At 49.0% G+C, this 13,365-nt stretch overlaps 1 protein-coding gene across 3 annotated transcripts in view; it reads right to left on the bottom strand.

The window, feature by feature from the left end:
• Positions 1-13,365, bottom strand: part of FLI1 (Fli-1 proto-oncogene, ETS transcription factor) — a 78,172-nt gene that overhangs the window by 9,556 nt on the left and 55,251 nt on the right. For all 3 annotated transcript variants that reach the window (XM_083878059.1, XM_083878061.1, XM_083878060.1), the window contains exons 4-5: positions 11,326-11,529; positions 6,743-6,808 (exon numbers count right to left, since the gene is read on the bottom strand). In XM_083878059.1, the coding sequence (XP_083734185.1) occupies positions 6,743-6,808; positions 11,326-11,529 (270 nt within the window). The remainder of the gene's footprint in view (positions 1-6,742; positions 6,809-11,325; positions 11,530-13,365) is intronic.

The raw sequence follows: 13,365 nt of genomic DNA, 5'->3' as shown, positions 1-13,365 counted from the left end.
CACTGAAATCTCTAAAGGCAAGTCCTGCCTGAAAATACCTGTGCTCCCAATCCAGGTGGGACAGGTCACCCCAGGGCAGCTCCTCCTGCACTCCAGGGCCATGGACTCTCCATGCAGAACACAGGCAAGGTTTTACCAGGAATTCTGGAACCACAACTCTGGGATCAGAGGTGGAAATCAGGAATTCTGGAACCACCACTCTGGGATCAGAGGTGGAAATCAGGAATTCTGGAACCACCACTCTGGGATCAGAGGTGGAAATCAGGAATTCTAAGTCTCTTCACTAAGAGGAAGCAACTCAGTGAGTGCAGACTGATTTCCAGGTTACTTCTATCTTACATTATCAGCCTACTTGATTATTTCACAATTGAAAAATATCACCAGGCTCTCTTTTGCCTCCACCTGGGTGCAGTGTTGGGCTCGATGATCTCAGATCTTTCCACCCTGAATGACTCTGTGTTCTCTGGTGTCTACACTGCTGTTAACCTGTTTCACAGATCACAAACCCAGGCCTGGAACAACAGTGAGTTTTGACCTGAAGTCAACTCTAACCAAGTGAGGAGGGGCTGACTGCTGGGTTTAGGGCAGAAATCTGCTGCAGAGATGGATGTGAAGAACAGATTTTGCTTGGGGAGTGTCTGGAAGCAGCTGAGAGCCTTGTTATGAATTTCTGCCTTTATAGAAATACAGATCAGAGGGATCAAACATTTCTGGCTGAACTCCTGTTCTAAACCAGTGATGGATCAAAGCCCCATGGCTGAAACCCACTCAGTTCCAGAGTCAGACATGATCTGGATGGTGTAGGAATAGAACAAGGATTCAGTATTCCTGTCCCTGGAAGTGTCCAAGACAGGCTGGACAGGGCTTGGAGCACCCTGGGCTAGTGGGAGGTGTCCCTGGGCTAGTGGGAGGTGTCCCTGCTCATGGCAGGGGTGGGACTGGATTGTCACCCTGATTCTTTAGCCTTCTGATGATTGTTTACATTCTTAAACTGGAGTCTCTCAAAACAATGTAGATTGTTTTTCATATCTCTCAGTGATGGACTTCTGAATTGACCATTGGGGTCACAGAGATGTTCCTCTCATCTACCAATCCTCAACCAAATTCCTAATCTTATTTAAACCCTAAATCATAATAAACTGCCCTTCTTTCCTCACTTCAACCTGATGGTGAGTGTGTGGTTCTTTGTGTCCCTGACAGCGACACTGGATGGGCTTTAAGGTCCTTCCAACTCAACCAGTCCTGAGATTGTGATTTCCAGAGGGATTTCCTGAGCTGGCCCGGGCAGGGCATGCTGGGGACAGGTTTGAGCCCTGTCCCTGCTCAGAGCTGTGGTGCAGGCCAGGAGCTCCCCCAGCCCAAACTCTGCTCCCTGCCCAGACTCGGAGTCACTCCCTGCAGCTCCAGCCAGAGGCAACAGCCCCCAGTGGTGCCTGTGGCTGGAAAAACATCCCCGAGCCACGCGGAGCTGCCACTTCCTGAGCCACGTCTGCCTCGCCCCGTGCGAGCCTCACAAAGACACTTTATGAAGAAAAGGAGGAAGTAATGAGGAGATTTTTTTTTTCCCTTGTTGTTGCCTTTTTTTTTTTTTTTTTTTTTTTTTTTTTTTTTTTTTTAATATCAGCAGCAGAAATCCCAATGCGCAGAGCCTGAAGAATGTGTCCTGAGAATCCCTCCCGGAGCCAGCCTGGAACAGCAGATGCTCTCCAGGCAGCAGAGACGTCCCTGAGCTGTGCAGGGCTGCAGCTGCACATCCTCTGCACACCTCCAGAACCACCCAAAACACAGCCAGGAGTGAGCAGGAACCTGCTGGATTTTACCCCCAGCACAGGGCGCGAAAACAAAACCGTCCACGGGCCTGGAGGTTGTTTGTGTTGAAAAAAACCACAAAAATGCAGAAGTAAAACCACCCCAACCCTCACATCCATGGAGGAAAAGGCCACGCACATGAGAGAGAGAAAAGGGAAGACACACACACACACAACCACAGCAGTTTTACAGCTTTTAACTCATCACCAGGAAACAAATTTACTCTTGTTTTAGGAAACAGCCCCAGCACTTTGGTGGGGAGGGCCTGGCTGTGTCCCCCAGCAAAAAGCGCGGCACAAAAAACACCCCTTGCACTGCACCCCAGGCCAAAACAATAACGGCTCTTTTTTACTGGGGGGGAAAGGAAGGATAATGGTTACTTAGAAAGTGCTCCAGACGAGCTGTCAGGTTGAATTCACAGAACTGGAGTCGACTCTGGGACAGCGCTGGCTCGCGGTGATCCCCTGTGAGTTGGGTTTCCTGCCTGCTACAGCCTAAAGACAACGATTCTTTGTTTCCAGTTTTTTCTGGTGAAAAAACACACGCCTGCCTCCGAAGAGGGTCAGGGAGAAAGCAGACAAAACACTAACTCTGGAATTTCAAAGGAAAACAATTAAAAAAAAAAAAAAAGAGGAAAGTATAAAAAGCGGAATCCGCGCGCGCTGGCTACTGTCTCCCCTGAACTCATAAATCCCTGCTCGGCCACACAGCCAAAATGAAAGGAGACCTAAAAAAGCCTCCCCTTTTTCTGCTGCCGAGCTAAAAATGGGATATTTCATCACCAGGCGCACAAATATCGCCGTGAAACGCTCGAGCCAGGACAGACCATTAGGAGGGCGCGGAGCTGCAGCTGCTTTTCCTCTGCCGCGGCTGAAGCCGGAGAGTTTAAACCCTTTGCTGTGAAAAGGGGCTGCACTGACACGCTCAGAGTGGGGTTTATTGAATGTGGTCAGGATTTTTTCACTGCAGCCTTTTAGATGTGAAAAATGGCCTTTCCAGGAGAAGGGTTTTAGGGAGGAATTTGAGAGTTTTCCTGTGGGAATTGTGCTTATGCAACCACATTCCCTGCAGTCTGCCCCTCTCCCCAGCGCCCCAAAATCTGAGCCTGTTACCCCAAATTGTCACTCAGTTTGACAAGTGGGAGAGAAGAGTTTTGAGGAGTTCTGAGCAGGTTAAAGGGAACAGAGGTTGTAGCTCTGATGGTGAGAAAAGCAGCTCCACACACTCATATTTTGTGAGGTGCCAGGGGAACTGGAGTGAGAGAGATTTTAACTGATGCTCCAACACCAGGAAACTCTTTCTTAGGCCCTCACAGTGAACATTGGCACAAAGGCCCAGGAATCACCCTGGATTTCAGAGTTCACTGATTCATTGATCTGAAATTTGCCAGCAGCCCCACCAAACACACAAACACACACCTGCTACACAAACACCCTCGTTCACACAAGGACTTCTGTGATGTCAACAGAAACATGGGACAGCCACATGAATATATAGAATATATATATAAATAAATCCTTAAAATAATAATAAATAAGAATAAACCCTTAAAATTCTCCCCTTCATCCCTGTTCATGTATTCACATAGAGATGGGAATTTCTTCCCTCTTTGAAAGGTACCACATTGCTTTTTCTTGTGCTTTGCTTGAGTTTGGGTTGGATTGCTGAGACTTTGGGCTGGTTTGTCGTTGTTCTCAACCAAATCTGGAAGGATCCAGTCCCCCTCTGCAGCTCCCTGGCAGGAGCCAGGTCAGGGTTGGGATTTCTCCCAGGAACAACGACAGAACAAGGGGAAACTGGCTCAGGCTGTGCCAGGGGAAGCTCAGGTTGGAATTTCTCCATGGAAAGGGTTGTTGAACACTGGCAGGGGTTGCCCAGGGAGGTTTGGGGTCCTCATCCCTGGAGGTGTCCAAGGAACACCTGGAGGTGGCACTCAGGGCTCTGGGCTGGGTGACAAGGTGGGGCTTGGTCACAGGTTGGACTCGATGGTCTGGGAGGGTTTTCCCAATTGAAATGATTCTGGGATTCTGTTGCCTTGGGCTGAGCCCAGCCTGTGCTGAACGCGGCTTTTGGATGACCTGGAGACAAACAGCCCCAGGAGCCCCTCAGGCTAATTCTCCCCTGTGATGCTGAGCCTTCCCTGACACCCTCTGCCACCTCCCTGCACAGACACCCCTCCCCTGGGACCACTGGAAACCATCACACAGCCCACAGGCATCCCCATGGGCTGCAGGGACACAGGAGAATTCACACATCCCCACACCAGGACTGTGCCTCACTGGGAGCCCCCAGCCCTGCCTGGGGCTCAGCTCCTGCACAGCATTTCACTTGTGCATTAAACACAGGAATTGCACAGCCCCCAACACACTAAAAACATTAAAACTGTGCTGGAGAGAGGCCAGAGAGCTCAGAGCCCTTTGGGGACGTGGCCCTTTGGCCTCCCAATGTTGTTGTATGTGAACACTCCTTCCCTTTCCCCATGGAAACCTGCTGAAATGGCAGCACTGCAGGAGAGCAGCTCAGGGTCTCCCTGGGCTGGGGCAGAGCTGTGGGCTCACATTCCTGTCTCCCCTCTCCAGTGCCCAGAGCAGATCCCTCATTGCTCCAAACAGCCCCAGAAAACACCCCAGACCATCTCTGCAGTGGGAGGAGGACACGGCTCTTTCCATCCAGCCCTGAGAGCAGCCTCGTTTCACTTCCCAGAAAATTGCTCTCCAGCCAAAAAATACTGGTGACTTTCATTAGAACCGTTTGCTCCGCAGAGGCAGCTGAAGACAATTTGTCCCAGTGACGCTCAGCCCCATCCTTTGGGGTGCTCATGGGGCTGGGAAGGGGCAAAGCTGAGGCAGCAGAGTCCTTGGAACAGGACAGGGGCTCTGCCTGTCTGCTGGGAGAACACTGGGCTGCCCTGGCTTTGGGACGTGCAGGATCTGCTCTAAAGATCCCCAAGGTTTCTGTTGCAGGGAAAACCTGCACTTTATCCCCCCTAAAGCAGAGCTGCAGCTCCTTCTCTTTGCAGAGCTGGCCCTGCAGGGAGTGAAAGAGCTGAAAGCAGAAAGGGAAAAAGGGAGTCAAGTCTGCAGCTGCAGCCAGGACACCAAACCCAGCCCAGGCCACAGGCCAGGCTCCCTGTGCTCCTGGGGACACCATCCTGGGGGAGGGAGCAGAGCCCTGGGCTGCAGCTGGAACATCTGCAGCCGTCTGTGCTGCAGCTGCACTTTCTTTGGGATTTTTTTTTTTTTTTTTTTTTTTTTTTTTTTTTTTTGACGTGTGGGTTCTTTTTTTCCAGCCGTGGATGGAACATGTTGTGTAAAGCACAAAGTGTCAATGGATGCAAAGGGCTCCTGTCTCCCCCTGCAATCTGCACAGGCAGGTTATTTGCACTAGTTATGTAGAAGAATTACAGGAGGAATGAAGAAAATGGTATTTTTTTTCCTATCTTTGGCAGGTTTGGGACTGTTTCATCACCTGCTTTTGAATCCTCAAGGGAAAGTGGTTAAAAAACCAGTCTGGTTTTATTCACAGGCGTAGAGAGGAGGAATATTTACAGGATTGGTACATTCCAGATGCATCGACATGGAGGAAACTGTTTAATCTTTTGAGAATTTAAACAACTGTAAAAAAAACCCCTGAATTTTAACCTGAAATTCCTTTTCCAAAAGAATATCATCCTTTGGAGTGAGGAGATCACCCTGAAGTGAGCCCGTAAAAAAGGAAACAAGGAAAATCCTGTTTCCTAAAAAAGAAAAAAAAAACAGATTGAGGGATTCCAAGTCCACTTTTATGAGTTTCTGCTGTGCTGATGCAGTTCCTCATCTTCCAGTGTTCTCCTCTCTCTTTCCCTGACATCCCATCCCATCCCATCAGCTGCAGGGGCTGGAGTGGGGCACTTTGTGCCACACCAACACCCAGCGTGGAAGGAATGACGGAATTTATCCCTTACAGGGAGAAATGGGGGAGGGACAGATGGCATTTCAGCATTTCTACGTGGTTCTTGATTTTTCTTCTCCTCTCCCCTGAGTGTGCTTGGTCCTTTATGGACACCTGATGGAAGTTCCATGTGGGGCTGACAGTGAGCCCAGAGCTCTCTCAGCTGCACCAGAGACACTCCTGAGGCCACTAAAATCACAAGGGGAGGGACATTTCACTTTCCCCTCAGATTTCTTTCAGCCCAAGTGACTCAAGGCCCGAGTCACAAAGGGTTTAAAAATTCAGAGAAGTGCAGTTCTACACAGAGACTTTCTCTTTAAGGAAAAAAAAAATCAAAAAAAAAAATCAGACTTTACTTTTAGCAACTGCCTGGCCTGAGACAGAATGAGCAGAGGTTTGGGTGTGAGGGGAAATTGTGGAGGAACACATGTCCCTGCTTTATTCACTCAGGAGCAAGCCCAGCTCGGGTGGACTTTACCCAGATGATGTTTGTGCCAAAGGAGAGTCAGAGCAAAGAGCTGGTTCAGTGTGGGCTCTGTTTGCTGCAGCCCCTCACTGCAATGGAGGGTTTTGTCTCTCCAGCTGCTTCAATAAAAGACCTTCTGCCTTTCCCCACTGCCCTTTTAAAATCCAAACTTGTGGCTGGTCCATGAAGCCACGTTCTCCTCAAAGAGGAGTTATTAACTTCTAAACTCCAAGGTTTCTAAGCTATAGCTGTGTGGGCAGAATTTCTACTAGATTAAATAAATAATAATTTTTTAAAAAAAGTATTATTTGAAACAAAAAGGAAAATCAAGCTTTTCTAAAATGGAAAGATACATTTGGTCTTTCCTTGCTGGCTGAAATGAGCCAGAGATCCAGCCTGGGTAGGCCTGAACAGGGACAATTATTCCTTTTTAACTGTGAATGCAGAGTGGGGCACAACATTTTCATGCCAAGGATGTTATTAACAAGGTTTAACCCAATCAAACCCAGGATATTTATAGGCAAAAAACCCACTGACCTTCTTTGGTGGCAAGACGTGAGGAATCCGTGTGGGATGGAGTGTTGTAGACCAGCAGTGAGCTACCTGCAGGGCAAAGAAAAGGGGTTTTAGAGCAGCCTGGGCACGCTGACACAGGGAACCATGAGGGCAGGGAGGAAATGTTATTTATGGCATGAAAAAAATCCTAATTTTGCTGCTAATTAAACACACGTTTTCTGGGAAATTCATCTAAAAGCTTGGTAGCTGCAGGTCACGCGTGCTGCTGTTTCCTCACTTGCAAAAAATAAAGATTTTTGTCTCCTTTCACTGAATACCCTGATGTCCTGCATTGAAAACTGATCCTAAAGGGGGAGGTTGTACAGGTGCAGAGCCTATCCCAGCACAGCCTCCAGAAATGCCTCTGTGACACCACAGGGAAGGAGCTTTTCTCCCTCTTGGTTGTGATTGAGACATTTCCTGTTTGAGGAACAGGCAGGAGGAAAGAAAGAAAAGGCACCAATTGCCCTGTCAGGGCCTGGCCATTTTTAGAGGGCCACAGGCACACACGAGCTGTGAGCTACAAACCCCAAAAAAACCCCAAAAAATAAACTGTATAAAACATCAGAAACCCAGCATTGGTGTCAGATAGCACCGTTGTTGCTGTCAGCCCATCCATCCAACGTTAGATTGACGTTGTTTTTATTGTGGCTTTGCAATCCAATCCCAGTAAATTGTTAAATAAATTCTTTTATTTTCAATTGGCTCTTAATTGTTTATAACAACTGTCCTGGGTTGCAGTGTAGGATGTGCACACAGTATTTATCCCATCCCCATCCCCATGAGCTGTTGGAACCAGGTGGGGCAGTGTTTTCCCAGGCCCCTCCTTTGGGCTCTTCTGCTCATGGCCCATCAATGCCTTGCCCAGGACTCACAGGGAACTCCCTCCAGGAGCTCTCTCTGTTTAATGGGCCATCAAGGAGCCACTGCACGACTCCTCATCCCATTGGGAGATGCTCCCAATGCCCAGGGGGAGGAGCCAAGCATTCCCACCTGGAGAGAATCTGGGATTTGGGACAGGACAAGCAGCCCTGAGCCACTGGATTCCCAGAGGAGCAGAGCTGCCAGACCTTTCTGTGGGATCACTGCTTCAGGAAGAGCCCCTCACCTGGACTGCTCCCCCCACCCTGCTCAGGGTGTGTTCTGACTCTGGCAGTGCTCCTTTGTGTTATTGCATTGATTTTATTTTATTTTACTTTTTACCTTTCTGCTTCTTAAATTGCATTTCTGACTTGGAGCGTCTCACTCATTTTGCTTTCAAACCACAACAACAACAGAGATTGGCTGCGGGAGGAATTGAAACAACTCTGTCCACCCAACTCACGTTCTCATCAGATTTGGCATCTCATTCTTGAATATCTGCAGGGAAACTCCTGCCCACCCCTCTCTCCTTGCAGGTTATTTAAAGCAATTCTGACTGCACTGCCCAGCCCAGCTTCGCCCTGCCAGACAGGGAACTGCTGGGGAATTCACAAACCTGGTTTTCTATGACTAAATGTGCTACAAATAAATGGCTGGGGCCCTGGGGGTGGGGTGATGGATAGCCCTGAGCCAGCAGGGTCAACCTGGAGCTACTTGAGGGTAAAAAATGCAGCCGGAGCCACTGGGAAGGAGCGGCGCCTCCCCCGGTTTAATTGCTCCAAGTTCTCACCTTTGCCCGCCAGTCTGGGCTTTCTGGTGGGAACACCGCAGAGGGGGAAATGTGGTTCCTATTAAGGGTTTCCATGGAGGAGGGAAAGGGAGAAAGGCAGAGACCCAGATCAGGAGAGAGGAAAGCAGACAGACAGACAGACAGACAGACAGACAGACAGAAGCCAGGCTGCTCCTCCCTCTCTCCTTCAGGGGCAGAGCTTTGGCTGTGATGGATTTTCATTCCTGTCCCTGTTCCCCCTGCCTGGGCCAGCGGCACTGGGGATGGCTCAGCTCTCTCTGCTGTGGTGAATGCAGGGAGGGCTGTTCTCCCATAATTAATTAATTAATTAATTAATTTCTTATGGCACCACCCAACCCTTCCCTGGCTTTTATTTCCCTTGCATTCATTACAGAAAGATGGAGATGGCCTGAAAACCAGGAGAGGGTTTGTTTTTTTCCCCTAAAAACCCTTCCCTCTCATCCTTCAGAGGGGCAGGAACCTCTTGGTTCCACAGTCTCAGGGTCTATTTAATTTAAAAGCCTTTTTCACCTTCCCCAGGCCCTGTGGCCCTCCCTGCACAGCCCCTGCTGGAACCCAGGTCCTGCTGCCCTTGGCAGGATGGTTTTGTTGGGCATTAATTTTAACACACAGGGCTCAAACCCACTGAGAACTTTTCTGCTTCTCATCACAACCTCAATTCTCTCCCCTTCAGGTTCTTCTCCTTTGTGCAGACCCCACAGCCTGGCCCCACCACCCACCAGGGAGGGGAAGGATGGAGGTGGCAGCTCAGATTGTTTTGATCTTCATCCCAAACACAGCGTGGATTAATCCAAAACTGCCTTCCCCTGGAGAGGATTCCCCAGGCAGAATGTGCTCGGGGAGGCTCATTCTGGAGCTGTGAGGCACAGTCCCTGCTCCACACATCCACCATCCCAATGGGGAGAAGGCAGGATGGCTGGTGCCACCTTACAGAGAGAAAAAACCCTAATTTCAGTATTTAAATGAGGCTGTGGCTCAGGGACTGCTGTCCTGAATGTCAGAGTGCCTTGGTGCTCCTTGGAGATGGAGAGCCACGAGTGTGAGAGGGTGACCAGCACCCAAGGGTGGGTGGAGCCAGCAGGGAGCTGCTCCTGAGCAAATGGGCAGCAGCAGATGGGGAATGTGGCCACTGAATGCAGATTTTTGGGCTCGTGCCATGAGATCAGCAATGACAGTTCCCCTGACACTGTCCTTGAACAGCCCAAACCACGGGACACAAACCCTGGGGGTGATCCTGGATGTTATAAATGTGTATTCCTTGTTTTTCACACTGGAGATGCCCCAGAGAATCCCACTCCTCTGCCTCCTCCCCAAACTCACGCTCCTCCTGTGTTTGGAGCCACACAACTCCACCTCCCTGTCCATCCTCAAGCCTTATCAATAATCGTGATTCGAGTGTCTCACTGGTGAGTTTATCTGGTGGGAATTCAGAAGCTTTTCCGGTTACAAAGTGCCTGATGTCCCCAGGCCCAGTCAGCAGCTTTGGCCAGAGCTCTGCTGGCTGCACAAACTGCCTTCCCCTTTCCCAAGAAAGTGTGTAATTCCACAGGCAAACCCCCAAAAAGCTTCCTCTGGACCAGCAGCTCTTTGCTGATGAAACAGAATTAAATTTGCCAGTGATGTTACATGGGAAATTATTTTATTGTCCAGCCACGAGGGACAGAAACTGTTCAAATCCAACAGTTTGGGTTTTTTTTTTTTTGCTGTTGTGAATCATCTCCTTGGCTCGACTTCTCAAGAAAAATAAAGGTGGGGCTTCCAGAGGCACCCATCTGTGCTCTAACTCCTGTGCCACTGGAATCTGTGAAACTCCCACTGATTTTAGGCAGAGGGAGATCAACTTTGAAGAAGAAACACATTAAATTCTGTATTTCTGCTTCTCTGGCCAGAGGAGACACCTTCAGCTGCCTTTTCATCACAATTGCATTTTCTCGTGGAGAAAATTCACTTTTTTCCTTTCTCTCCCTGCGTTTCCACCTTGATTTATGGCACCTTCTGATTTTTGAGTGCTTAAATAATGCCACTCCTATAAAAGCTGTTTCACTTGGAAAAACAGCAGAGCAAAATGGGGCCCAGCTCCATTCTCTGGCTCATCACAGCCCCATCACCCCCAGCACACCTTCGTGGGGAAAGGAAATGCTTTTATCTCCATTTGCAGGTGGAGAGGAGACATTTGGGTGCTGTGGATGTGATTGTGATTGCACAGAAGTCCTGGGAAAAGCTGAAATTTGAGACTCCAACCCAGCATCAAGTGCCTGTGCCATCCCCAAGGGGATCACTCCTGTTTGGGTGCTGGGTGATGCTTTTCCACTCTGCTCACAGCTCCTGGGTTTGGGGCTTGGTGGAGCAAAAAGGGGAACTGGATCCATCCCATACTCAGGTGTGGAGGAATAAAGAACTTCCACAACCTTTTCCTCAAAGTCCTGAGTCCAGAACGTTTCTTTCTGGGGAATCACTCTTGGGTTTTCATCTCTGTCCAACAATCCTGGGCCTGCAGGAGCACAGGAACCTCCAGCCCTGGGCAGCTCTGGGTCCTGTCTATGGGGAGGGCACAGCCCTCTAACTGTACAGCTGTGAAATCATCTGCCTGGTTATTAAATCAGTTAATGGCAGCTTTAATCTCCATGGCAAATACTTGGGTTTTTTTTTTTTTTATCACACAGCCACAGATGTTGTTATCTGCAAGACTTATCTAATCTCCTTCAGAGCCCTGCTCAGTCCTTCACCTCCCTGATAGCACCAGTAGCTCCATCTGTGTTCAAATCTGAACTTTCCAACCCGGTTTTATTCCTCCTTTCCCTCCTTGTTCTCTCTGCTCATTTCCCTCCCTTCCACACCCGGGGCGGTTTATCCCAGCGGTGTCAGGATGGGGCTGGGGCAGGGCAATACTCACTTTCCCTGAGGTAACTGAGGTGAGAGAGCAGGATCTCGGTGTTGTAGGGGGAGATGGAGCGCAGGAAGTCGTCCTTGTTCATTTTGCAGAGCTCTTTGCCGTCCATGTTCTGGAAGATGGTGGTGTCGATCTCCATCAGGCCGTACTCCTTGATGGCCCATTCCAGCCACTGCCGGACGTGCTCCTGGGTCCAGAGGGTGGGATCTGCCAGGGGGGACAGAGGATGGGCTCACACAGCCCCCAGGCTCCCTGCGGCCCTGGCAGAGCCTTGGCTGTTGTTCCCACAGCAGATCTATTGGATTTACTGGTCCTGCTTTGCCAGGGGGAACGAGCTCTGTGCTGGGACAGGGCTGGGGGTGGACAACCTGAACCTGAACCTGGTCAGTCCTGCTGTCCCCACCTGCCTGGGGACAGCACTGGGGACATTTAACCTGGCCTGGTCAGTCCTGGCTGTCCCCACCTGCCTGGGGACAACTCTGGGGACAACTCTGGGGACATCTAACCTGTCCTGGTCAGTTCTGCTATCCCCACCTGCCCAACCCTCCTCCTCTGCCTGGGGACAGCACTGGGGACATTTAACCTGGCCTGGTCAGTCCTGGCTGTCCCCACCTGCCTGGGGACAACTCTGGGGACAACTCTGGGGACATTTAACCTGGCCTGGTCAGTTCTGCCGTCCCCACCTGCCTGGGAATGACACTGGGGACATTTAACCTGACCTGGTCAGCCCTGGCTGTCCCCACCTGCCTGGGGACAATACTGGGGACATTTAACTCTTCTCTGTCTGGAAAAAGCTTCCCAAAGGAAGCAGATCCCTTTGAGAGGAAGTTCCTGTCCCAGCTGTGACATCAGGGCTGTGCCACCCAGGGCACTGGGGAGCCCCACAGCTGGCACAGGAAACTCTGAGTATGGGAGTGTTCATGGTCAGCAAAGGGACTCAGAAAATAAAGTAAAATATAGTAAAATAAAATAAAAATAAAGAGTTAAAATATAATAAAATAAAATAAAAATAAAAATAAAGAAGTAAAATAAAATAAAGTAATAAAGAATTTAAATACACTAAAATAAAAATAAAAAAGAAATAAAATAAAATATTAAAATATAATAAAATGAAATGTAATAATAAAGAATTATAATATAATATAATATAATATAATATAATATAATAGAATTAAAATACACTCAAATAAAATTAAATTAAAGACATAAAATAAAAATATAAATATAAAGAATTAAAATATAATATAATAAAATAACAATAATTAAAATATAATATAATAAAATAAAAATAAAGAAATAAAATAAAATAAAATAAAATAAAATAAAATAAAATAAAATAATGCTGCTAAACCAGAGCAGCTTGCCCTGGCTGTGAGTGTGAGTTACCCAGCCCAGGGCAGGAACACAATCCTGCCTCCCCTGCCCCTGTGCCCCACCCAGCTGTGCTGGGCACGGTGGGCTCTGTCTGTCTGTCTGTCTGTCTGGGCAGCCCTGGCTGTTGGCAGACTCAGCTGGGGGATCTTTAGTGCTGCTCTGACGTGAGAGACTCTGAGTCTGCCTGGGGCTCAGGGCCCGTGGAGATGAGCGGCTGCATCACTGGTTAAAAAAAGAAATCAGCCTTTGAATTGTGGAAAGGGCATCAGATCAGAGAGCCCCAGCAAGAGCTGGTGCCACATCACCACTTGGCAGAGTCGTTTTTGGAGCATATCAACGTTTTCAGATGTTTCCTGTGCTGCTGCTCCCCCATATCCCATCTCTGAGCTGCACATTCACGTTGTGCTGCAGCTGGGGGGAATTGCAGAGGAGTTTAAACCTTGGAGATGTGCCATTAACAGCTGGGGCAGCTCTGAGACAGAGCTCAGACACCTCAGGTCCTGGGGAGATGAGAACAAGGACCAGGGACAGGCTCAGGGCTGCTCTGGGTGGACAAAAATGCCTCTGCCTGGATTTTTGGGGATATAAACAATGGCTCAGCCCTGGGCTGGACTCTGTGTGCCCAAACTCAGGACAGCCCTGGGCACAAAAGTGCCCACACCTGGATTT

The sequence above is a fragment of the Zosterops lateralis genome, assembly GCF_965231275.1.
Source record: "Zosterops lateralis genome assembly, chromosome: 25".
NCBI lineage: Eukaryota > Metazoa > Chordata > Aves > Passeriformes > Zosteropidae > Zosterops > Zosterops lateralis.
Note: the sequence above shows the minus strand (reverse complement) of the source record. Positions and strands in the feature narration are given on the sequence as shown.